The sequence below is a fragment of the Bos grunniens genome, chromosome 5 (assembly GCF_055505025.1).
Source record: "Bos grunniens cultivar Pamir isolate PY7600 chromosome 5, Bosgru_T2T1.0, whole genome shotgun sequence".
NCBI classification, from domain to species: domain Eukaryota; kingdom Metazoa; phylum Chordata; class Mammalia; order Artiodactyla; family Bovidae; genus Bos; species Bos grunniens.
Genome location: NC_141169.1, coordinates 115,045,173 through 115,067,513, shown reverse-complemented (window position 1 = coordinate 115,067,513; position 22,341 = coordinate 115,045,173). Strand labels below are relative to the sequence as shown.

General features: G+C 49.4%; 1 protein-coding gene across 9 annotated transcripts in view; it reads left to right on the top strand.

The window, feature by feature from the left end:
* The window catches only part of PACSIN2 (protein kinase C and casein kinase substrate in neurons 2), a 115,421-nt gene that overhangs the window by 67,592 nt on the left and 25,488 nt on the right, over positions 1-22,341 (top strand). For 4 of the 9 annotated variants that reach the window (XM_086403156.1, XM_086403151.1, XM_086403153.1 and 1 more), the window contains exon 2: positions 13,708-13,845. The exons of 2 other annotated variants lie outside the window; for them this stretch is intronic. In XM_086403156.1, the coding sequence (XP_086259282.1) occupies positions 13,786-13,845 (60 nt within the window). In that variant the 5' untranslated portion in view covers positions 13,708-13,785. Of the gene's footprint in view, positions 1-10,512; positions 10,780-13,707; positions 13,846-18,589; positions 18,709-22,341 lie in introns of those variants that run through there. 3 more of the 9 variants (XM_086403155.1, XM_086403154.1, XM_086403158.1) reach the window with 3 other exon arrangements.

The following is a 22,341-nucleotide window of genomic DNA, read 5'->3' as shown; positions in this document are numbered from 1 at the left end:
ATGAATGTACATTTCCATACCCCCATCAAACTTTACAACCTATGGGGTCCTATTCATATCAAGTTGCTGGTAAAATTAGAGAAAAATCTCAAAGCTGCTTTTCACTGTCTTTGTCTCACGTTTCTCCAATGGGGAAAAAGCCTGGAAGACTGTCAAAGAACTGGCTGTTCTCATAAGTATTTGAGGAGAACAGTGTGAGTCATTGTAGCTCTTTGCTGGTATTTTAGTATCCGGTTTATTTTTAAACAGTTCTGTGCAACCAGAGTTTCTTCCGTGGTTTCTGTTACTATGGCTCCATAATATTTCCTCAAATCTGCTTGTTCATACTTTCACACACTTTAGTATCAAATTTACAATTCCTTGGAATCAGAACATCTTATTCTTGGTATCCAAGAAAGTTTCTCCAACTGCAGCATTTTCTCCCAAATTGGAAGAGTTAGCTGTTTCCCTCACTACAGATGTTGGGGAGAGAGGAGGTTTGGTTCTGTGGAGGACCATGCAGTTAGTGGTGGGTGGAGATGATTAGGGGGCTCCCATCAGCTGTCCAAGCAGGGGACTGGGGTGGCATCCCCCCCAAGGTGAGGGGACCTAACCAGTGGACAGGCTGCCACCTTTGCTGGGAAGTGATGGCCCTGGGTATTTTGGTCCGGACACTCAGCAGACTTGGTTCTCTGTAGCAAGAATGTGTGTGGTTCTCTCACTCTTACTTGTTTGTTCATGTATTTTTGGGCTTGAGTGAAGCTTTCACTTCGGGAAGGTCTCTTGTTTTAAGATGCTGCACTCAGAAGGAGAACGGTGCTGGTCTGGCAGTCAGTGGCAAAGTTTGCCTTGTCCTCTCTTCCCACTGTTTGGGACTGTTGAAGGGGATACTTCTCTGCGTTTCATTGCTTTGAGAAATGTGTATTTCTTGAAGGACTGTTCAGGATCTAGAGAAAGTCTGAGAGCAATATGGAATTGTATAGGTGGTTTGTTTCCAGTCTCTTAAAGTTTTTGACCTCTTCCACTTTTTCAGGGATAACCAGGTTGTCCTAGTAACAGACTAGGTTCTGGGCCTATGCCTGGGACTTGTTGTAGGGGACTCATCCGGCCAAACATTCTCAAATTCTGCTATAAATATAAGTGTTGACTCAACGACAGAGCAGTTCGTAATACTTGAGAATTTAAAGTGTGGTATTACTGACTGGACCTTTGGTTCCTAACACAACTGCTTCCACTGATTCAGAGAGAGCCCTTTTGAACAACAAAAACAAAGTAAAAACCGCTTCTGGGCTCTAGAGGCTGCCTAGGAGGCTCCAGGTGGGAGGGTCTTCCAACTGAGTGACTGTACAAGCTGGCCATTGTGGAATAATTGACTTTTAAAGAATCACTGAAAATTTTTTGCTTTCCGCTCGAGAAACATTTGTAGTTAATAATCTGAGTGACTAGTCTTTTCTCTGTGTCATCCAAGAGATGTCACTACACGGCTTCATGAAAGAAATTGCTCACAACAGTATATTATTGTTAAAATCAGACAGATCTTACAGAGGTGGGGGTGGGAGGCAGGGCTGGCTGAGAGGGAATCGTCAGGGAAGCTCTTCTGTGCATCTCTGGGCAGAGGCTCCTGTGGTGTTGGCCAGCTAGCCAGGCACTCACTTCAAGGAAGAGCAGCATTCTAAGGAGAAGGAGTGGCAATTACAAAAGCTTTGTGGTAGAGATGAGCCCAGTATCTTCGAGAAGCAGTGGGAAGATAATTGTGGCTGAGGCAGAGCAGGGTCAGCCAGGGAGGGAAGTCAGCCAGAGGGGCCTGCAAAGCCAGAGCACGACGGGACTGTGGCCAAGCTGAGGGCTTAGGGCTTAGGGTTGAGCTCTGAGTGTGAGGGGTTTGGAGCAGGGAAGTGATGTGATTTAAGTATTTTGAAAGGTGGTCCTGAGGAGACTAGAAATTGAAAGTGAGGGTGGATTTTCTGTTCTACCTAATATTGGTGTGACTTGGAAAAACATTAAACTTTTGTTTTCATTTTGTCTTTGACATTTTAGAGTAATTAATACCGCCTGCCTTTCTAGTGATTTGGGATTCTGTCAGGTTTTCTGGGCTCTTTGTGAGGAGAGCTATTGTGTAAATAAGTGCACTCTGGTTGTTAATTATAATAAAATTGTCTCTGTGTGATCCTGTCAATTAAAACATGTAGTTAATAGTGTGTAAAATAGTTCTCAGCATAGCCAGCAGCTGGAAGATTACAAGTTACGAGAAACTCATCAAGTTAAACCACATGGGGATTTCTATATAGAAGTGTGACACCAGTTCCTCCTTCCCGCCTCACTGCTCCAGTTTCAGGGTGTCCACCCATCTTGCTGTCTAACCCTTGAAGCCTGGGTGGCCTGTGCCCCCTGTCTACCCCCACCTCTCCCCAGGGATTCTTCTGTCTAGAACACCCTGCCCCTGTGTGTGTACACCCGCCTGCTTCCCATTGGCTCCCAGGGTTCAGCTTGGCGTCCCCAGGCTGGAAAAGTGCCTGCTCTGGACATCCTATTCCTGCCTTCCTCAGCACCATGATGGAGAGCAGCTGTTTCCACCCTGGACTGAGGTATTTCATCTGTGTAATAATCCCAAGGAGTAATAGGAAGTATTGGTTTTATTTTCTAAATGAGGAAACAGGCTCAGAGAGGTTAAGAAACTTGCCCATAGTTATGTTGCTAGTGTGCCACAGGGATTCATTCATTGTTCATTCATTCTCTCATTACTGCCTTGTCATGCTGGGCACTGTGCCCACCTCCGGAATTCATCCATGAGTGAGGCAGGTGTGGGCCATGTGTTTATCTCCGTCCCCAGCCACCTGAGCTCTTGAGCAAGCACGCTTCCAGAGCAGGGCTCCTCCACAGGTGCTCGGTGAGTGCAGAATGAATGAATGAATGCCAACAGCCTGCCCTTATTGGAGCCTTGGTTGGAGTGCTATCCTATCAAGCCCCCCATCTTTTGTTTTGTTGGAGTCATGCTCACATTCCTAACCTCTCCTCTCCTTCATCTGCCATCGCCCGTGTCGTAGGAGGAAGCGTGGCCTGGTGCAGGGGCCAGCTCTGGGGCTCCTGGCCTGGGTTTGAATCCCAGCTCTACGCCTTCCACTGGAGCGGGGGGCATGGCAACCCACCCCAGTATTCTTGCCTGGAGAATTCCATGGATAGAGGAACCTGGCGGGCTGTACTCCCTGGGGTTATAAAGAGTTGGACACGACTGAGTGACCAGCACTTTCACTTTTCTGCTACTTCCTAGCTCTGTGGCCTTGATCAAGTTATTGAAGTGCTTTTGTGCCTTATTTCTTCATCTGTAAAATAAGGGTGATAGTAGCTTCCTGGTAGTGCTGTTCCGAGAATGAATGGTACCTAGCACCTAGAAAGTGCTCAATAAATATTGACTTGTTAATTCTGCCATCTGCTGAGGACAGAGACTGTGTCCCATACCACTCTGAAGGCAAATGTGAACACCTCACCACTCTCACTGGTATCTGCAAATTGATTAGGGCTTGTAAACGTGGGCTGAGGGAAGAAAAGGTGGAAGACAGTCCTGGACTATCCAGGTTAGAGTTCCACCCTCGCTGATACATGTCTGATGGCCGTGGGGTATGTGGATGCTGACCAGGTAAGACCCCTGTGAGGGGCAGGCCTGCCTGAACCATGGCCAGCTTTTGGCCCCTTTTTTCCCCTGGTCTTTCCCCCTGCTGTCCTAGGCTTGACAGGTTTCCTGTTTTGCCCTACTTGGCATCTCCCTTCTACCCATTTGGTCCCTATCAGACTTGATGTTTGAGTCCAGCAAATTACTATATCAGCTCATGTGCTGCCAGTGCCCCTGTCAGCCATAGTGACTGATAACTGAAATGGCCCCTCATCACCTACTTTTTGCCCAAATGCTGCGTCTGCTGCAGCCGTAGTAGTGAGGTTTCTCAGTTTATTACTTTCATTTGCTTAATATTTTCATTCTTTTAATCAAGGAAGCACATGTAAATACATTTAAGTCATAAAGAATATACCAGGAGCTTGAATGTTAGTTCAAATTATTCAAACTTGTCTAACATCTCATTAGTAATCATCACACTATACATTTAGCATCTAAGATTAGGGATATCAGTAAGAAAAAAGTACAGGTACTTCAAGGTTAGATTTACTTTTGTTTTTTTAATTTTTATTTTATATTGGAGTATAATTGATTTACAGTGTTGTGTTTCAGGTGTATAGTAAAGTACTTCAGTTATACATATATCTTTTCTTCTTTCTTTTTTAGAATCTTTCCCCATATGATTATTATAGAGTATTGAGTAGAGGTCTCTATACTCTACAGTAGGTCTTTTTTGATTATTTGATATATAGTAGTGTGTGTATGTTCAGAGAAGGCGATGGCACCCCACTCCAGTACTCTTGACTGGAAAATCCCATGGATGGAGGAGCCTGGTGGGCTGCCAGCCCATGGGGTTGCTAAGAGTTGGACAAGACTGAGCGACTTCACTTTCACTTTTCACTTTCATGCATTGGAGAAGGAAATGGCAACCCACTCCAGTGTTCTTGCCTGGAGAATCCCAGGGACGGGGGAGCCTGGTGGGCTGCCATCTATGGGGTCGCATAGAGTCGGACATGACTGAAGTGACTTAGCAGCAGCAGGAGTGTGTGTATGTTAATCCCAACCTCCTACTTAATTGCTATTCCTCCCTTTCTCCTTTGGTAATCAGAAGTTTGTTTTCTAAGTCTGTGAGTCTCTTTCTGTTTTGTAAATAAGTTAATTTGCATCAGTTTTTAAGATTCTACATATAAGTGATATCATATGATATTTGTATTTCTCTGACTTGACTTCACTTAGAATGACAAATTTACTTTTGAACCTGAGCTGTCAGAAGCTTTCATTTTGTAGTTCTTAAATTTTCCCATTGGCTCAAACCAGATAGAAAAACTGGATGACCCAAATCATGGAGGTGTTTTTTTGTTTTTGTCAGCATGCTGTTCATTCTTCTCTCTCTCTTTTTCTTTTTTTTTTTTTTTAACTTTTTGGCCACACCATGTGCTATATGGAATCTTAGTTCCCCAACCAGGGATCAATCAAACCTGCGCCCCTTGCAGTGAAAGTGCAGAGTCTTAACCACTGGACCACCAGGAACGTCTTAGCAGTGAAGGTTATTGCAAATGACCTTACTCTTAGGATGACTTGGCTTGAGTCCACTCAAATTCTCTTATCATCTCTTGCCAGTAGGAGGCTCTTCTAAAACATTTTAAACTCAGAGAAATTTAAGAGTATACTTCATCTCACACTCTTTAATTGAAGGTAGTGGGATGTTGAGAAAATGCCCAAGGTCCCACAGCTGTTTGTGTGGCAAATTTGGAGGGAGTCTTCCAAATTTTGGCTGTGAGAGCCCTTCATAAGAGTGAAAAATGACTTCTGAATCATCAAAAAGTAAATACGATCAGTGTAGCTTTATTGGGTTTGTTTATTTGAGGTATATAAATATCTAATGTGTATTTTTGTTTAAAAATTGGCATTCCTAGCAATGTATACCCAGTGATACCCTAAACCAGACAGATGAACCACTCCCATCGCTGCCTCTTAGGGGGAATTAGTTGTGTACAGGCATTGACAATCTCCCTCTAGGTGAAAGGACATCAGCCCACCAGGATATCCAAGTGTGGATAGCTGTGTCCGGGAAAGGTTGAATGGAGTGAGTCTTGAACATTCTGAAAATGTGTACATCAAAGGAATTTCATATGTAAAGCTTCAAAATTTTAAAAAAATCATTTGTTTGGCTGTGCCAGGTCTTAGTTGTGGCGCATGGCATCTTTGATCTTCCCTGTGGGATGTGGGGTCTTTAGTTGGGGTGTGTGGAATCTAGTTCCCTCATCAGGAATTGAACCTGGGCCCCTGGCATTGGGAGCTAGGAGTCTTAGCCACTGGACCACCAGGGAAGTTCCTCTCATAAATGTTTGTTTACTGGAAGCTTTTAAAATCAAACAAAAACCCCAGGAAGTCTGATCTCTGTATTTACCAAGTGAGAAATTAGAAGCTGTGATGAGGCTCCCTTGTCTCCCCTACAGCTGAAGTCTCCTTTTTACAGGCGCTTATTCTTTTCTTTTCCCTTTTCTATTTCTTATTCATGTGTAATATTGTCAGTGCTATTTCATCTTCTAAAATGTCCTCAGATTCATCGTGTGAAACAAGCAAGTCTCCAAAGACCATGGTGTGTTTTTGAGTCATTTTTTCTCCTATGCCTCTCAAGGTATCTTTCTTGAGTGTATAATCTCCCCTGTACATGTAGGTTGAGGATGTCGGATCAAACTCTTGCTTTTTGAATTGCATTTGAGAGGTTAACCAAATATCGTTAGAATGCGTGAGCCCAGAGCCCCCGGTGAAGTAACAGGACAGGGTGGGAAGCTGTGCGTACTGTGACCTTCCCCCAGTCTTGGTGCTGACTGGGAAAGACCCAGACCCCCAAGGTTACTGACGGTGGGGGCCGGGTGCGATGTGGGCCAAGACGTGATGTCATGTAGCTGTTCAGAGCGTCGGGGAGACAGCACGGACAACAGGGGAAATGCTCATTATGCAGCTGAAAAAAGCCAACCGCAGGATGGCATGTTTGCTGTGATTGCAGCAGAGACAGACTGTAGATGGCAGAGGAAAGGGCTGAGTAACGAGAATGCAGCTGGCGGAACTGAGCCCCACTGAGAGGAGCCCTCACTGGTTTTGACAGCCCTGCGGTAGCCGAAGGAATAGACATTTGGACTTGAAGCTGTCACAGGTTCAGCAGTATGCTGCTGCTGCTAAGTCTCTTTAGTCGTGTCCGACTCTGTATGACCCCACAGACGGCAGCCCGCCAGGCTCCCCCGTCCCTGGGATTCTCCAAGCAAGAACACTGGAGTGGGTTGCCATTTCCTTCTCCAGTGCATGAAAGTGAAAAGTGAAAGGGAAGTTGCTCAGTCGTGTCTGACTCTGAGCAACCCCATGGACTGCAGCCCACCAGGCTCCTCCGTCCATGGGATTTTCCAGGCAAGAGTACTGGAGTGGGTGCCATTGCCTTCTCCTCAGCAGTATAAGGTGAGTCAAATGAGCAAAGCCCTGGGAGCCAGGTCGTCACGGCCGGGTGGGAACGCACCTGCTTTGGAACTGGTGCCGTGAGTGCTGTGCAAAAGCAGTGCCGCGTCTGACAGTGGGAATGGCGTCCCCGTTTAGAAAAATTTGTTTATCTCTCACCTAACCCAACACGATTGTTTTCTGTCAGAAAAAGAGGCCCTGTAGTGTTGACTAGACAAAATGAGACAGTCCCAAGTTTCAGGAGGTGGTTTTCTCGGCAACACCAAGCTCTGTCTGTGAGAGAGGCTGACAGCCTTGTTAATCTCTGGAAGTACTTTTGAGTGTGTTTGGCCCACTCTGCACACCCTACCCCACCCCGTACGTGCTTCTGGAGGACCCTCCCCACCCCATCCGGGTGTGGGGCTTGCCGAGCCGTGGCCTCGGTGTGTTTCCCTCAGACGGAGCTGTTTTCCATGGTCGAGGTATGCGCACTACACAATGTTCCAGTGATATAAGTCACTTTATTTGCTGATCTCTATCTCTTCCTTTGAGGAATGTTCAGTTTTCCAGATGAAATCATTGGAAACAAAATAGGCTGTGCTGCACATTTGAGCCATTAAAAAAAAAAAAAAGTGCTTTGTCGGTTGTGTAAAGCAATGTATTGCCTCAGGTCTTACTCTCTGAGCAGCCCCCGTGTGGGAGGTGGCTTGAGGGCTAAAGAAAAGCAGGCAACCCCATTCTTTCTTAAGAGGAACTGACTGGACATACAGGGAGAGCCTGAACTGAGGCTGGAGGCAGAGGGTTCCCAGCAGCTTGTGGGCCCTGCTGGTGGTCGGCCCCCGGGGCTGAGCAGGAGAAGGGCTTCCTGTGTGGCTGGTGGTAGACAGCCTGGCCCTGAGCCACACAGCCCCCACTGTGGTTGCTAAACCAGTTGTGGTTTAGTTTAACGTGTGCAGTAGTGTTTATAGAAGAATTCTAACCACTGGAGCCAAAACATCTTCACATAAATGTCCCAATTATTTCCCATCGGTTGATCTTCAGTCTGTATGAATCAAAATTGCCCAGACTTTTCACTTCAACTTTTCTCATCCTGAATCCATCTAGCAAGTTTTTATTGAGTGACTGCTCTGTGGTCTTCTGACTTGAGTTTTGAAAGGGTCTCTGTGTTGAGAATAAACTGAAAGGCAGGGCAAGCCAGGACACCATGGGGAGATGACTGCAATCTTGCAGCAGAGAGGTGCTTCCGGTCGGCAGAGCTGTTGGGGTTTCAAGAGGGGCTGGTCGGTCCTTTTTCGAAGCTGTGGTGCAGTCACGTGGCTCAGAGGGCCACACCTTCATTCCTGGACAGGCCACTGACAAAACAAAGTGAGGTATTTTCATTAATGGTTTTTGTATCCTAAAAATATTACGTGGTGATAGTCAAAATTTTCAAATAATTTAGAAAGTGACGAGGTAAAATATGCAAGTTTGCTCTGCACTGCCACAAGTTTGAGACTCACTGGGGCTTTCTGCACATTGACATACTTTGGGGGTTTTTTGGCTGCACTAGGTCTTAGCTCTGGTATATGGGATCTAGTTCCCTTACCAGGAGAAGGCGATGGCACCCCACTCCAGTACTCTTGCCTAGAAAATCCCATGGACGGAGGAGCCTGGTGGGCTGCAGTCCATGGGTCTCAAAGAGTCGGACACTTACTGAGCGACTTAACTATCAATTTTCAATTAAATGCATCAGAGAAGGAAATGGCAACCCACTCCAGTGTTCTTGCCTGGAGAATCCCAGGGACGGGGGAGCCTGGTGGGCTGCCGTCTATGGGGTCGCACAGAGTCGGACACGACTGAAGCGACTTAGCAGCAGCAGCAGCAGCAGTTCCCTTACCAGGGATCAACCTGGGCACCTTGCATCGGGAGTGCAGAGTCTTAACCTCTGGACCACCAGGGAAGTCCCCCGATTGTGTTTTAATACCAGTGGGATCAGACTGTATCTATGGTGTCACACTTGATTCCACTTGATATGCAGGAACACTGTGCGTCCTTCATCCACGGCTGTACACACAGTCCCCTGCCCTTTCTCCTCTGGCTGCCTGTGTTCCACTCCGGGGCTGTATCAGCACTTTTGATTCTTGATGCACAGTGAGGTGGCTTTCGGTATCTTATTCTTCCTGCTATTAAAATCAGTACCACCGTGAATTCCTACCTACCTTTGACCTTTGGGTGAGTTTATCAGTAGGTAAAGTTTTAGAAGAACTAGTTGGATCAAAGGCTGGGTGTTTCTTTTTTGTCATACATATCACATGTTGAGAGGCAGCGCAGGTAAGGACAGGTATGGAAGACCATGCATATGGGTGCTTGATTTTCAGTAGTGCATCTTACAGCTACTTGAGGCTTGAATTTTTATCAGTTAGCAGATAGAAGATCTGAGTTGCCATGCAGCTCCATTCCTCCCTGGAGTCCTCAGTGACGCCTCAGGCAAGTCTGTGGGCTCCGGCCCTGCTGGGGCTGCCGCTAGGACCTTTGTTCCCAGGGGCTGCCCCCTGCTGGAAAGGCCCCTCCCTTGTCCTTTACACACTTCACGCCCACTTGCTCTCCACCTTGGGTCCTCAGAGAGGCAGGACCATTCTGCCTCCACAAGAGCTTCCCTCCACTCACTCACAGCACCTCATTTATCTCTGTTCTAGCCCTGTTCACACTCGCAGCTGTTTTCACCTTACTGTGTGTCAGTCTGCCCTGCTCAGACACCTGGCCTGCGCGTGCAGGGCCTGTGTCAGTCCTGCGAATTGCTCCATCCGCGGGACTCTGAGTGACCGGCACGTAGTAAGTTCTCAAACATCGGTGTGTAGAATGAATGGGAGATCCACTCCTTACTGAAGGAATGATTCTCCCCTCACTCTGGGCCAGAGAGTGGCTTAGAAGAAACTGTAGGGACTTCATTAATCAATGAAGAATCTCCCACCCTGGACAAGGAGGGAGGAACAAACCCTAGACCCAGCATATGCTCACGGCCAGGCCTGCAGGGCAGCACAGGCCAGGCTAGTGTTGTGTATGGGCAGCAGCGAGGATGCCTCCCTTCTCTTCTGCCTTCTGAAGTCACCGAGGATCAGAGGTGGCTTCTCCAAGGCCGACTTTGAGGGTAGATGAAGCGCTAATGGTAAAGAACCTGTCTGCCAATGTGGGAGACATGAGTCATGGGTTCAATCTCTGGGTCAGGAAGATCCCCTGGAGGAGGGCATGGCAACCCACTCTAGAATTCTTGCCTGGAGAATCCCATGGGCAGATGAGCCTGGTGGGTTACAGTCCATGGGGCCGCAAAGAGTCAGACACGACGGAGTGATTTAGTATGCACGCACAAGCTACATGCGCCTTTTCTCAGAATCTTCTTGCCTTTTGACCTAATGACCTGTTCTATTTCTTTTTCTTGGAACAAATTAAGGGCATTAAGGGGGAGCTGAATGTACTTATGTAATGTGTACCATTACTTACCTGATATCTTTTATCAGGCCCAGATGGGAGGAGAGAAGTTATGCCAGCTCCCAGATTGGACCAAGGGCACCCTTGGCAGCCTCCGTTAACCTTTGAGATTCTGCCCACCGTTTTAGGAATGGCTCTGACTCGGGGCTTCCCAGGAGGCACTAGTGGTAAAGAACCTGTCTGCTAAGAGACAAAAGAGATGCGGATTCAATCCCTGGGTTGGGAAGATGCCTGGAGGAGGCATGACACCCACTCCAGTACCCTTGCCTGGAGAATCTCATGGACAGAGGAGCCTGGTGAGCTATGACCCATAGAGTTGCAAAAAGTCAGACATGATTAAAGCAACTTAGTATGTACTGACTCACAGTGTTTACATCCATCGGCAGCTGAAGTCACTGAAACCCGGAGATCTGGGCACTTTTTCCCCCACCTCAGTCATGCCTGGATTCCTGAAGAAAGTCTCTTAGAATGTATTCAGCAGTCGTCTTCTGAGGGGGACCACGGATGTGCTTATCAGCAGTGGGAGGAGAGGGCAGATGATTTGTACATCTTTACCTTAGGATTTTCTTGTTCTCAAGTCTCAATTTGTTTTTTATACACTTTTGATGGGAAGATAAGGTCCCAGGACAGCTCAGTTCAGTCGCTCAGTCATGTCCAACTCTTTACCACCCCATGGATTGCAGCATGCCAGGTTTCCCTGTCTATCACCAATTCCTGGAGCTTGCTCAAACTCTTGTCCATCGAGTCGGTGATGCCATCCAACCATCTCATCCTCTGTCGCCCCGTTCTCCTCCCGCCTTCAATCCTTCCCAGCATCAGGGTTTTTTCTACTGAGTCAGCTCTTTGCATCAGGTGGCCAAAGTATTGGAGCTTCAGCATCAGTCCTTCCAATGAATATTCAGGGTTGATTTCCTTTAGGATTGACCGGTTTGATCTCCTTGAAGTCCAAGGGACTCTCAAGGGTCTTCTCCAGCACCACAATTCAAACATATCACTTCTTTGGCGCTCAGCCTTCTTTGTGGTCCAAGTCTCACATCTATACATTACTACTGGAAAAATCATAACTTTTATTATATGGGCCTTTGTCAGCAAAGTGATGTCTCTGCTTTTTAATATGCTGGCACTTCACAGGCTCTTAATCGATCTTGTGCAGAACTGATCTTCTATTAGTGTCTAAGCCAGGACTGAACCCAGGCAAAAAAATGACTTCCTGAAAGTGAACTTTTCAGGTGTCAAGTTGCTTCTCTGCCCAGAGCAAGCACCGCTCTCCCCTGCACCTGCTCCCTGCAGCTGCTCCCTGGGGCTGGCCAGGCAGCTTAGCCAGTGGCTTGATTTGGCCACTTTGAGACTCGCCTGAGCCAGAGCTCAGATATTCCCTGAGAAGCCTGAAACAGAGACCAGCTGCTCTAGTTAGAAAACTCTCTGCTGCTGCAGTCGTGCGCTGGGGTGCTTCTAGGAGAGCCTTGGCTCAGAGCATGGGATCCCACCAGAAGGGGATGCTGTGAGATGCAGCACCAGGGCCCTGGCCTGTGAAGCCTGCCCAGCCATTGCGATATCCAGGGTCAGGAGGACACGCTGCCTCTGTGGCGTGCTGCTAGGTAGAATGAATGTGCGGCACTCGGGCCACTCTGCCTGCTTACGGAGTGCATGCGTGTGGGATGCTTGGCTGAAGGGACCATAACTTGCTCTTTAAATGTATTGAGAATAGGGGGCTGTGTTCAAGTTTGGAAGCTGGAAATCTATCAGATTAAACCTTTTAATCCACAGCTAGATCTTAGGTTATAAGACACCTAATTTATTTAAACTTGAGATTGTTTCTAGAAAACATCTTAGTATGATAGAGAATAGTACCTTCGTAAGCAGGCACAGTTGGTGTCCTGCTTGGGTGACCATGGACCAGTTACCTAGCCTCCCTTAACCTCAGTTTTATCAGCTCAAAGTATAGATGAAAGTGATTATACCTGCTATCTAATAATAATCGCATTGTAACTTAGTATGTGTCACTTACTGGGGACCATGTACTGTTCTCCTGGTATGTCTGGCCCTGTTGAACCTTCACAGTAATTCTGTGATACATTATTGTCTGAGTTACATTATCGTCTCTTGTTGACAAGATAAGGCCATTGAGGCACAGAGAGGTTAGGTACCTTGCCCACTGTTGCCTGGCTAATGAGTAGCACGTCTGGGATTAGAGCCCAGGCAGCTCGTGTTCCTTACTGTGCTTGTAGACTGTCTCACAGGGAATCCCAGGATTATAGCATGGAAAGGCACCTAGAACAGTCTTGCACCTGTAGGTGTAACAGTGTAGATCACTCTGCCTTCTCCCTCCCATGTCTCAGCTGTCTCCTGACTGTGGTAGGAGCGTTTCAGATCTCTGGCTGTGAGATCTCAGTGCAGGGTGCTGTGAAGGAGACTTGAGTCTCACTCTGTCACTAAGAAGTCAGGGAATCTCATGGGGCTGTGGATGGGTCATTCCATCAGTGTGATTTGTGCTTGTGAACATAGCTGGAGTCCTTCAACTTCTTCCTTCTAGCAGGGGAAATTATCACCCCATTGCCCTCACTTGGATTTAGATCATTGAATCATTGCTCAGAGACGATCACTTTCGCTTGTTTGTCTTTACTCCTTCTAGCTGACCCTCACACAGACTGTGTCAGAATAAACTGGTCTGAATCCAGGGCCTCAGTGGCTGAGATGAGCCAGTCATGGGAAGAGGGAAACAGCCCCCAACACAAGCAAAGCCTGGTGGGAACTGGAGAGTGGAGTCAGGTGTGAAAGATGGATTATTTGCACTCACATTTTGCCCCAGGTCCTTGTCGTGCGGGATGAGTAGGACAGGCTGGAACAGGGCAAGCCCAGAGATGCAGCGACTCTGCTTTTGCCTGTTCTCCTCGCAGGGTCTCTGCCCCTTTCTCCAAGGGATGAGGCGTTAAGTGTATCAGCCTGTTGATTTAAGTGTGCAGACTGTTCTTCAGAAAGCTTTTCAAAGTCTTCAGTAAGATGTTGCAAAGGTTTACTTGTTAATGTGAAATACACACCACACATATAACACGCACATGTATGTCAGTGCTGAGTTTGGAGTGTTTGACTTTCATCCACTGAAGGAGATTGTGGACTGTGCTGCATTGAAGGCAGTCATGGAAATGGAAGTTGTGAAATGGAGACAGCTTGCTTCTTTACATTGGGAATTTAAAAGCTGCAATGTTGTGTTTTTTGTTTTATAGGTGTGTCCCCAGATTTTGAGCATCTGAAGTGGACCTCTAATTTAAGCACTCCCTGCTGCTCCCTCACCCTTTGGAGAGATGTCTGTCACTTACGATGATTCTGTTGGAGTCGAAGTGTCCAGCGACAGCTTCTGGGAGGTAATGCCCATACTTTCTTCTGGATGAATGCAGAGACCAAGCCAGTGGTGCCTGACACCCCCTCTTTATTGACTGGGGCTGGGGTGATGAGATGACCATACACCAGAACCAGCCAGACCTCCAATCTAAGTGGCAGCGAGTATGGCCTAGCTCTCTGTGAGGATGGTAAACTTACCTTGCTAGAAAAGTTTGATAACAGAAGAGGTTAGAGATGTTCATTTAAGGTCTAATCAGTTTGTCCATTCTCATAGCTTCCTTTCCATGCTCAACCCTGCTGTGACTTGAAATGACATATACTGATTACCAGGCTTGGTCTCAGTAGCGGCATTACTCTTGAGTTTTGTAGAACAATGGGTGGTAGTGATGTGACAACACTTTGGGCAACGCAGGCAAGTGGCCAGGAGGCTGAACAAATTGCCCTTGGACTTCTTGGAGCATCTTCTTGTCTGTCTGTGCCTGCGACGAATTCCTATCCTAATCAGATTATGTTGTGGCTTGGGTTTTTTTGTTTGTTTTTTAGTGGAGATAATTATTCCTGAGTCCCACTTATTTCTTTGTTGTTATTTTGTCGCTCAGTCGTGTCCGACTCTTTGCGACCCCATGGCTTGCTTGCCAGGCTCCTCTGTCCATGGGATTTCCCAGGCAACAGTATTGGAGTGAGTTGCCATTTCCTTCTCTAGGGGATCTTCCCCACATCTCCTGCGCTGGCAGGCAGATTCTTTACTGCTGAGCCACTGGGCACTTACTTCTTACCTGCTGGATAAAACGGAGTCCATGAAATCTTGTTTATGTGGCTGCTTGGGCTTCCCAGGTAGCTCAGTGGTAAAGAATCCAGCTTCCAATGCAGGAGATGCGAGTTCGATTCTTGGGTGGGGAAGATCCCTGGAAAAGGAAATGGCAACTCACTTCAGTATTCTTGCCTGGGATATCCCATGGACAGAGGAGCCTGGGCAGGCTACAGTCCATGGGGTCACAAAAGAGTTGGACATGACTTAGCAACTAAACATGTGTCAAAACCCCTGGAACCATCCCAGCAGCTGTGGGCTTAGTGGAAAGAGCACTGGCTTTGTAGTTGGAAAGCTCCAGGTTCTGATCCCAGCTGCGCCATTACTAGCTCTCTGTGTGACCTTGGGCGAGTTGCTTGACTGATCTGAGCTGCAGTGTTTTCAGCTCTAAGAGGGATGATGGTACTGGTCTTCAAGGGAGGCTGCCACCATGAGACAAGAATGGCAACATCGGAGCCCTGTGATGCTTTCCTGACACAAAAGGCCCAGGTGCTGCAGAGCCCCATGGTGGAGCCTGTGGTTTGCCAGAGACAAGCACGGAGTTCTGTTAACTTAGATTAATTAGATGTGCGATTTTGTCTAACATCAAATACTGTCGATACTACAGCCTTAACACAGACAAGTGATCACAGGAGCCCAACTCAAACTTCTCTGAACACTTTTCTTCTCTGTGTATTGGGGGAAAGGTCATCATTGCCTTTTAGCTGACTACTTTATTTTATTGGAAGTCAGTGTTTATTGACCACCTACTGTGTGCTAGGCCCCGTGAGTTCCCATGGGACGTATGACCGCCTGAGTCCCTGTTCCTCAGCTACCTTCCTGGTGGGGATCCGGGCTGGAGCTCAGTCTCAGTAGCCGGAGAGGCATATGTGACCTGGGGAACACCTCAGCAAAGGCAGCAACAGAGTTTTGGGCACATCCCAGCTGCTCAGCCGCAGCGGCCCCTTGGCAGGGTCAGGTGCACTCTCACGGCGTGCAGAAGGATTGGTGGTGAAGCTGGATCAGAACAGGCAGTTCTGAGATGCAGGTGGAGGTGCCTCAGGGATGTGACTGGGATTCAGGACCTGCATGGCCCATAGGCAGGTCTGGGTTCACAGACAGTTGGGCCCTGGAGCCCGTGGCCTGCCCAGCATCGTGGAAGCCCTTGGGGACCCGGTGCTGACTGCAGAGCCTCCCTGTGAGTGCCTGTGAAGCCGGCCTTTAGAAACGCAGGTCCTCATCCGTCTCAACACTGATCTGAAACTACCGGCAGAATCCTTTAGTCATGGGGAAAGCTCCTGTTTGGTAACTGTGGTAACAGTGCCATTGGCCTCAGTCAGCACCTGCCTGGAGTGCGGTGGCAGTACAGGGAGGCTAGCGCACACAAAAGGCCTCTTGGGGGGTGGACCTGGAGAGGCCAGGGATAGGTTCAGACACAGGCTTTGGAACCAAGTGGCCTGGGTGTGACTCCCTGCCTTGTCACTTACTCTGTGTGTGTGTGTGTGTGTGTGTGTGTATAGCTTTAGGCAAGTTACTACTTTTTCTTATCCTCAAATTTCCCAATCTGTAAAATGGGGATATTAACAGTAGCCACATCCTAGCATTGTGAGAGTTAGGGAATGAAAGTAAAAGTGAAAGCTGCTCAGTTGTGTCTGACTGTTTGTGACCCCATGGACTATACAGTCCATGGAATTCTCCAGGCCAGAATACTGGAGTGGGTAGCTGTTCCCTTTTCCAGTGGATCTTACCAACCCCAGGATTGAACCTTGGTCTCCTGCATTGCAGGCAGATTCTTACCGCCTGAGCCACCAGGGAAGCCCGAGTTAGGGAATGAATACATGTAAAGTGGTGTCAGGCATCAAGACAGGTGCCAGCTGGGAGCTCTGTCCCTCTGATGCAGGGGGTGGGGGTCATCACACACACACACAACATATAATCTGTTACTGTGGGGGGTGTTGGTTAGCACTGTCTTAATAACCCAGTTGATGTCAGAAACTTCTGTGGAAAAATTAAGTAGCTAAATATAGTTCTATTTTAGAAGTCTTCAGCTGCTTGTTAAAAAAATAAAATGTAGGTGAAAGTTGCAGTGTGTATTGTCAGCATATATTAAGTCAAGTGGCTTGAACAAGCCCTGTCACTGTTGTAAACCCCTAGGCTCCCTGTTAACTTCTTAACTGCAGTGTCAGTAGACGAGAACATCTCTTGTCCAAAGGATACAAAGGCAGATGGGTTTATTTTCTAGACAGGCTCTGCTCATCTGGTGGCACTGCCCCTGACACCGCTCTTCAGCTTGCACAGAGCAGCAGTGCCTCTCCCCCCTCCCGCCCACCTTGACAGTCGTGCCCTGAGTGGAGGTGTGATTGCTCAACCGAACCAGCTCTGAGCAACCCAAGTGCACGCTGCCAGCTGCACGTCTCCAGGCTGCCAGCAAGGTCCCTCTTTCCTGTGGAAGGCCACTTCTCACTGGTGTGACCCCACAGGACTGTTGTGCAAATCTAAGGAAAGCATTGAAGTCTCGAGGTAGAAGGCCTTTTGTGCCTGATTTTACCCCTTTCCACCACAAGGTGCTAACTGAATAACCCAGCGCATAACTGGGTCATGCTGGCTTCTTCCACGCGCTGGCTGTGTGCCTGCGCAGGGGACATGTGGCACTTCCCTGCAGGAGCCTGTGGCTGTGACATTCGAAAGTAAGCTCCCTGAGGCAGGAGACACAGGGATCATTGTGCGAGGCGCTGTAGAATTTGCTGGGGCGCCCAGGGGCCAGTGGGGCTCCCCCTGGAGGAGGGGGCAGGGAAGGTGGCATGGAAGATGGGCAGGGTCGGTGCTAAGCACCCAGATGTTCACCAGATGGACGAATGAACAAGGGGTGCTCTTGGGAGGAGGAGGGATTACTCACAGGGACATATCTGCCAGTTAGTAGTTAGTTGGAGGGGACACTTTCTTTACCCCAACACTGCAACACTGTAGGAAACGATTCAGAAGCGAGGAGGGTGGGGGGCTGATCCCCACAATGGAGGAGCTGGAGGAGAAAGGACGGTGGCTTCCACAGAGAGCGAGGGCAGTGAGGTCAAGCTACAGTTCTGCCCTTGGTATCATGGCGTTCAGAGAGGGGCCCGCTGCTGGCCTCACCAGAGAAGGTGTGTGGGGCAGGTAGGGCTGGGAGCCAGAGGAGGGACAGCATTCTAGGCCAGAACAATGTCTGGAGATTGCAGTGAGCATGGTCCTGCAGAGGCTGAGGGTCTTGACCTCTTTGGAGCCAACTGCCTGTTTGGGGGCTGAGCAGTCATGTGGGTACAGATAGGTTGAGGCTGAGTCAAGGTGGTTCCCCAAGGTGACTCCTTTAGCCACCAATTGGCTAGAGTTGGAGCCTGGCCCATCCTGCCCACAGGCTTCCCAGCAGGGCGTGGGTGGGTCGGTTGCTTCTGGCAAGTCCTCTAGCTCACTCGGGGAGCCTGCAGGCGCACCCCCACATCTCCAACTCCAGGCCCTGCCTTGGGTCTCCTCTCTGGCTCTGGAGGCTGGGGCACAGGGAGAGCCAAGGCCGCAGGCCATGGCACTTTCCCAGTGCCATTGGGGAAGCCTGGCTGCCCTCTGCCCTGGCAGGTTCTGGGAACACGACAGTGGGTTTGGGCCCAGCAGGCCTGAGGGCTGCTGCCTCAGTCTCTGAGGGCTCCTGAGGGCCAGGTTGGGAGGGCAGACTGCTGATTTCTGGGTCCCAGCCCTGCAGCTCGCTCACATCCCTGAAGAGGAGCCCTGTTCAGCTGTCAGCAGTGGTGCTGTTAGAGCTCAGGCCTCCCTGGATGACGCCAGGCTGGGGCTGACCTGTGAGCACTCTCCGTGGGCACAGGGAGCCTTGGTGGAGAGTATTTTGGAGATGAAGAGGACATAGATGTCTTGCTGTAGAACATTAGCCCCAAAGAGTTGCCACATGACTATTTGCCGTCTGCTTCAGAGAAGGTTCTCTCTGCAATTCCTCTCAGACTTGAGCACTGTGGACTTGGCACAGCACGTGAGAACATCTCCTCGGCATCAGGGTTTTGTCCGGGAAGCCGTCCATGTAGGATGGGATGCCCTGTTCCCATCCTTCGAGACCACTTTTGTAAGTAACATTTAGAAGATGCTGCTGCCCCGTGTTCATGGATTCCGTAAAGCCTGATTTGGCATCTACCACAATCCAGGCCCTAGGCTGAGTCCTGGGGTCCCAAAATGAGTGCACAGTCCTGGGACCCCAGAGCCAGCATTCGTCGTGGCGGGCAGTCCTGGGCGGCGGCGCGGGTGCTGCGCGTGGAAGCAGGAGGGGGTGAAAGTGGCCGTCTCCTTGCCTCTGGGCAGCAGTGGTCCTCCCACGTGTCTCTGCCTCCTCCTGCCCACACACACAGATCTGGGGGCCCGCCCTGCGCAGCAGCCCTGCTGTGGGGGTGTCGGCCTCCTGCTTATCCCGCAGTGCTCGGGCAGAGCTCCCAGCAGGCTGGTGGCTTGCCTTTATTTCACCACAATTTCCAAATAGATCCATCAGTTCATTCTTACAAGCAAGCTCTGGTATCTGTTGAGCCATGACCAAGGCTTAGGGCACCAGCCTCCCTGTTCCACTGGATGTTCCACCTGTTGTCCTCCCTGCAGCCAGGACAGCCCATCAGAAAAGCAACCCTGCGTGATTCCTGCCCTGCGTGGGAAGCTTCACTTTTCTGCATCACCTTCAAAGTGAAACCATGAGTTTTGTGTGGCTAGGACTTGAGCACATGCTGGGAGCTGCCAGATGCCAGGAGCTCTGCCCTGGGCTCCAGCCTCACTGAACAGTGATTTTTGCCACCCCCTGTACCCCACAGCTGGGTGTGTGCACACTACTAAGTCTTTGAGCTGTGTGCACATAAGCTATGTGTTTCTGGTCTGTGTACTCTCTGTGAGTTCTAACCCAGGATGAAGAGTTTCGAAATGAAAACCAGTGATAGGGGCTGGCACTTGTTGCACACTTGCTCTGTGCCAGGCCCCTGCTCTGCTTTCCATGGGTGCTCTCAGTCCTCACCACTGCCTCTGCGATTGTGAGCTCCACTTTACAGGTGGGGAAACTGAGGCCCGGGTGGGGATTGTGCCAGCTGGGGGCTCAAGCCGCTGCCTCTAGAATGCTCTCCTGCCTCTGCTTGCAGCCTCCTGGGAGCAAGAAGAGACATGTTCATTTGCAGAGGTGCCACATACTCAAATGCCTCTGCTTCGGTGTGAAGTCGCCCCTTGTCTGGGTTCAGCCCTGGCGCCAACATTCATTGCTGTGAAACCCTGAGGGCTCAGAGGAGAGAGATGACCTGCTCAGAGTCCTGGGAGGAACATGGCGTTGCTAATCCCTGCTTCCCAGGGAGGGCATGAGGACTAGAGATAGTGTCTGCGGGGCCAGGGGCCAAATGACTCCCGAGCCTGACTGGTCCTAATGTGTCTCCTCTTCACGTGTGACCGTCACACCTGTGGAGACAGGTGAAGGCAGACAAATCAGGTGGTCTTTCCTCTGCTCGCTGCAGGCTTTACCTCCCCTGTCTAAACACCAGTGTTCTAAATGCCCGGTAAAGAATCACTTCGTTTTTTCCTGGAAAGAATTGACCAGTCAAGATTTTTTTGCCATCAAGCTTATCCTCTGAAGATTAATTTTTATTTTCTCACTTGATTTCAGTGATGGCAAAAGTGACTTGTATAAGCCCTATGGGAGAAAACAATTTCTATTTCTACTCAGTAACAAACAGAAATGCATGCTTTTAGAACTGGAGAAGTCCTGAGAGCTCAAGCAGCCTGTGGTGGCTTAGCCCCATTGAGACGTCTTTATACAGACGTGTGGTGTGGGTGCAGTGAGCTTAGTGCTGAGGGACCCAGGTACAGAGGTGGGGTGAAGGAGCTGTGTCCTGTGGGGCAGGGTTTTTTGTTTTTTTTTTTAAGTGGGAGTCATGAAAGGTGGACTGGGGACCCGGGGAGGGTGGGACACTGTGGAAGCAGCAAGCTGAGGAGGGGGTAGGCATGGAAGGGGGTGCTACCTGGAGGAGCTGCTGTTTGTTCTCACTTTTCCAGTCTGACAATTTCTACGCCAGATCATTTGGCTTTTTACCCCGGGTGTTCCTTTCACTGCTGGAGTTTCTGCCAGAAGCGGCTTGGTCTTCAGCGAGCCCTTACTTACAGAGCTGGAACCGATCTCACTGTCTGGGTTGGGGCAGCTCTCACAGCAAGGAGGTGCCACTCAAACAGTGCCTGCTGGAGTGTGGGGGGAATGAAAGAGGGCAGTGAGCTGTCACCAGGCAGCCAAGTGCTCCTGCCACTTCCCAGGTGCTTGGCTGAAGGAGTGTGTGCACGTACACGCGTGCCGGGGAGACAGGGCTCCGTGCAGGGTCTTCGGGGCAATGGCTCACAAGTGGGGCATGTTCTGTGCTCAGGCAAGTCCCCAGGCATCACTGGGCCTTTATCCTGACATCTGAGCAACATTTCCTGGAGGGGCAGAGTGCAGTGAACCTGGCTGGCCAGTCTTGAGGAGTTGAGGTCTGAAACAAACTTTGTGTGAACATATCTTTCCTCTCTACGTTATTTTGTTCTGCCCTTGAGTTATATCTGAAAATTGGAATCTCTCAGTTTCCCCTTCATCCATTTTTCAGTTTGTCATTTTGAGCATTTAGATTAAAGGATGATAATGCAGTCATCTTTAACGTTGTTGAAGTTCAGGGTTTGTGCTGTAACACGCTCAAAACAACAAAAGGTGCCTTGCAGGGTAATGAGCCTCATCTTCTTCACCCTCCTACTTGAGTACAAATTCCAGGAACAGAAGGTGAGTCTGCAAAATGTTGGGGGTGAGAACTGAAAACCAGGAGTTGGGCCAGAGTGAGACCCAAGGCAGAGACAGGACCCATGTGGGTTAGAGTCGAGCCAGAGCACACAGGTCGGGCTCGAGGAGGCTGGAAACGGGGACTGCTAATGAACAGCAGTGGCAGGCCAGCAAGGAGCCTCCATGTCTGAGCCTCTTGGGGCCCTGCCAGGTAAACTGCATTAATATCCTGTTTTGAGAATAAAGAGCCTGGTCAGGTTTAGGGTAGTGCTGAGGTGAGGAGCTCCAAGACCTTCTGTTCCAGGGCAGGGTGAGTTGGGAGCCTGGATGCAGGGTGAGCTGGAGGGCAGGTTGGAGAACTGGGGGTGGGATCCTGTAGAAATGAGGGCGCCCAGAGACAGTTTGAGCGCAAGGCACAGAGCTCATGGTTCTCCAAGGACACCCCTCACTCTTTGGTGTTTACAAGCATGCCCCACAGATCTTACAGCCTTAAGATCAGCTGTGACCTCCTGTTAGGAAAGAGAGGTTCAGACTAGGGGTTGGGGTAGACTGAAGAAGGGTGCCTGAGAAAGAGGCACTGCTGGTGTGAATGGATGTGGCGTCTGCTGAAGTGATGTGAAATCGCTCAGTCGTGTCCAACTCTTTGCGACCCCGTGAACTGTATGTAGCCTACCAGGCTTCTCCGTCCATAGGATTTTCTGGGCAAAGGTACTGGAGTACTCTGCAAATGTGAGTGGGAAGCGTGGCGCAGCAGGGCCGCTCCCGGAGCCCTCCCAGCTGCCTGGACACCAGGGACTTCGAGAGAAATTGATCTGGGCCTGAATTTGACTGAAAGCCGGGGGAGTGCTGTGAAAGAACCATGAGGCTCTTCTGCTGGTCTGTACTCGGCAGAATTAGTTGTTCATTTGTCATCTCTGGAGTGTGTATCTGATGATGTGTTCTGAG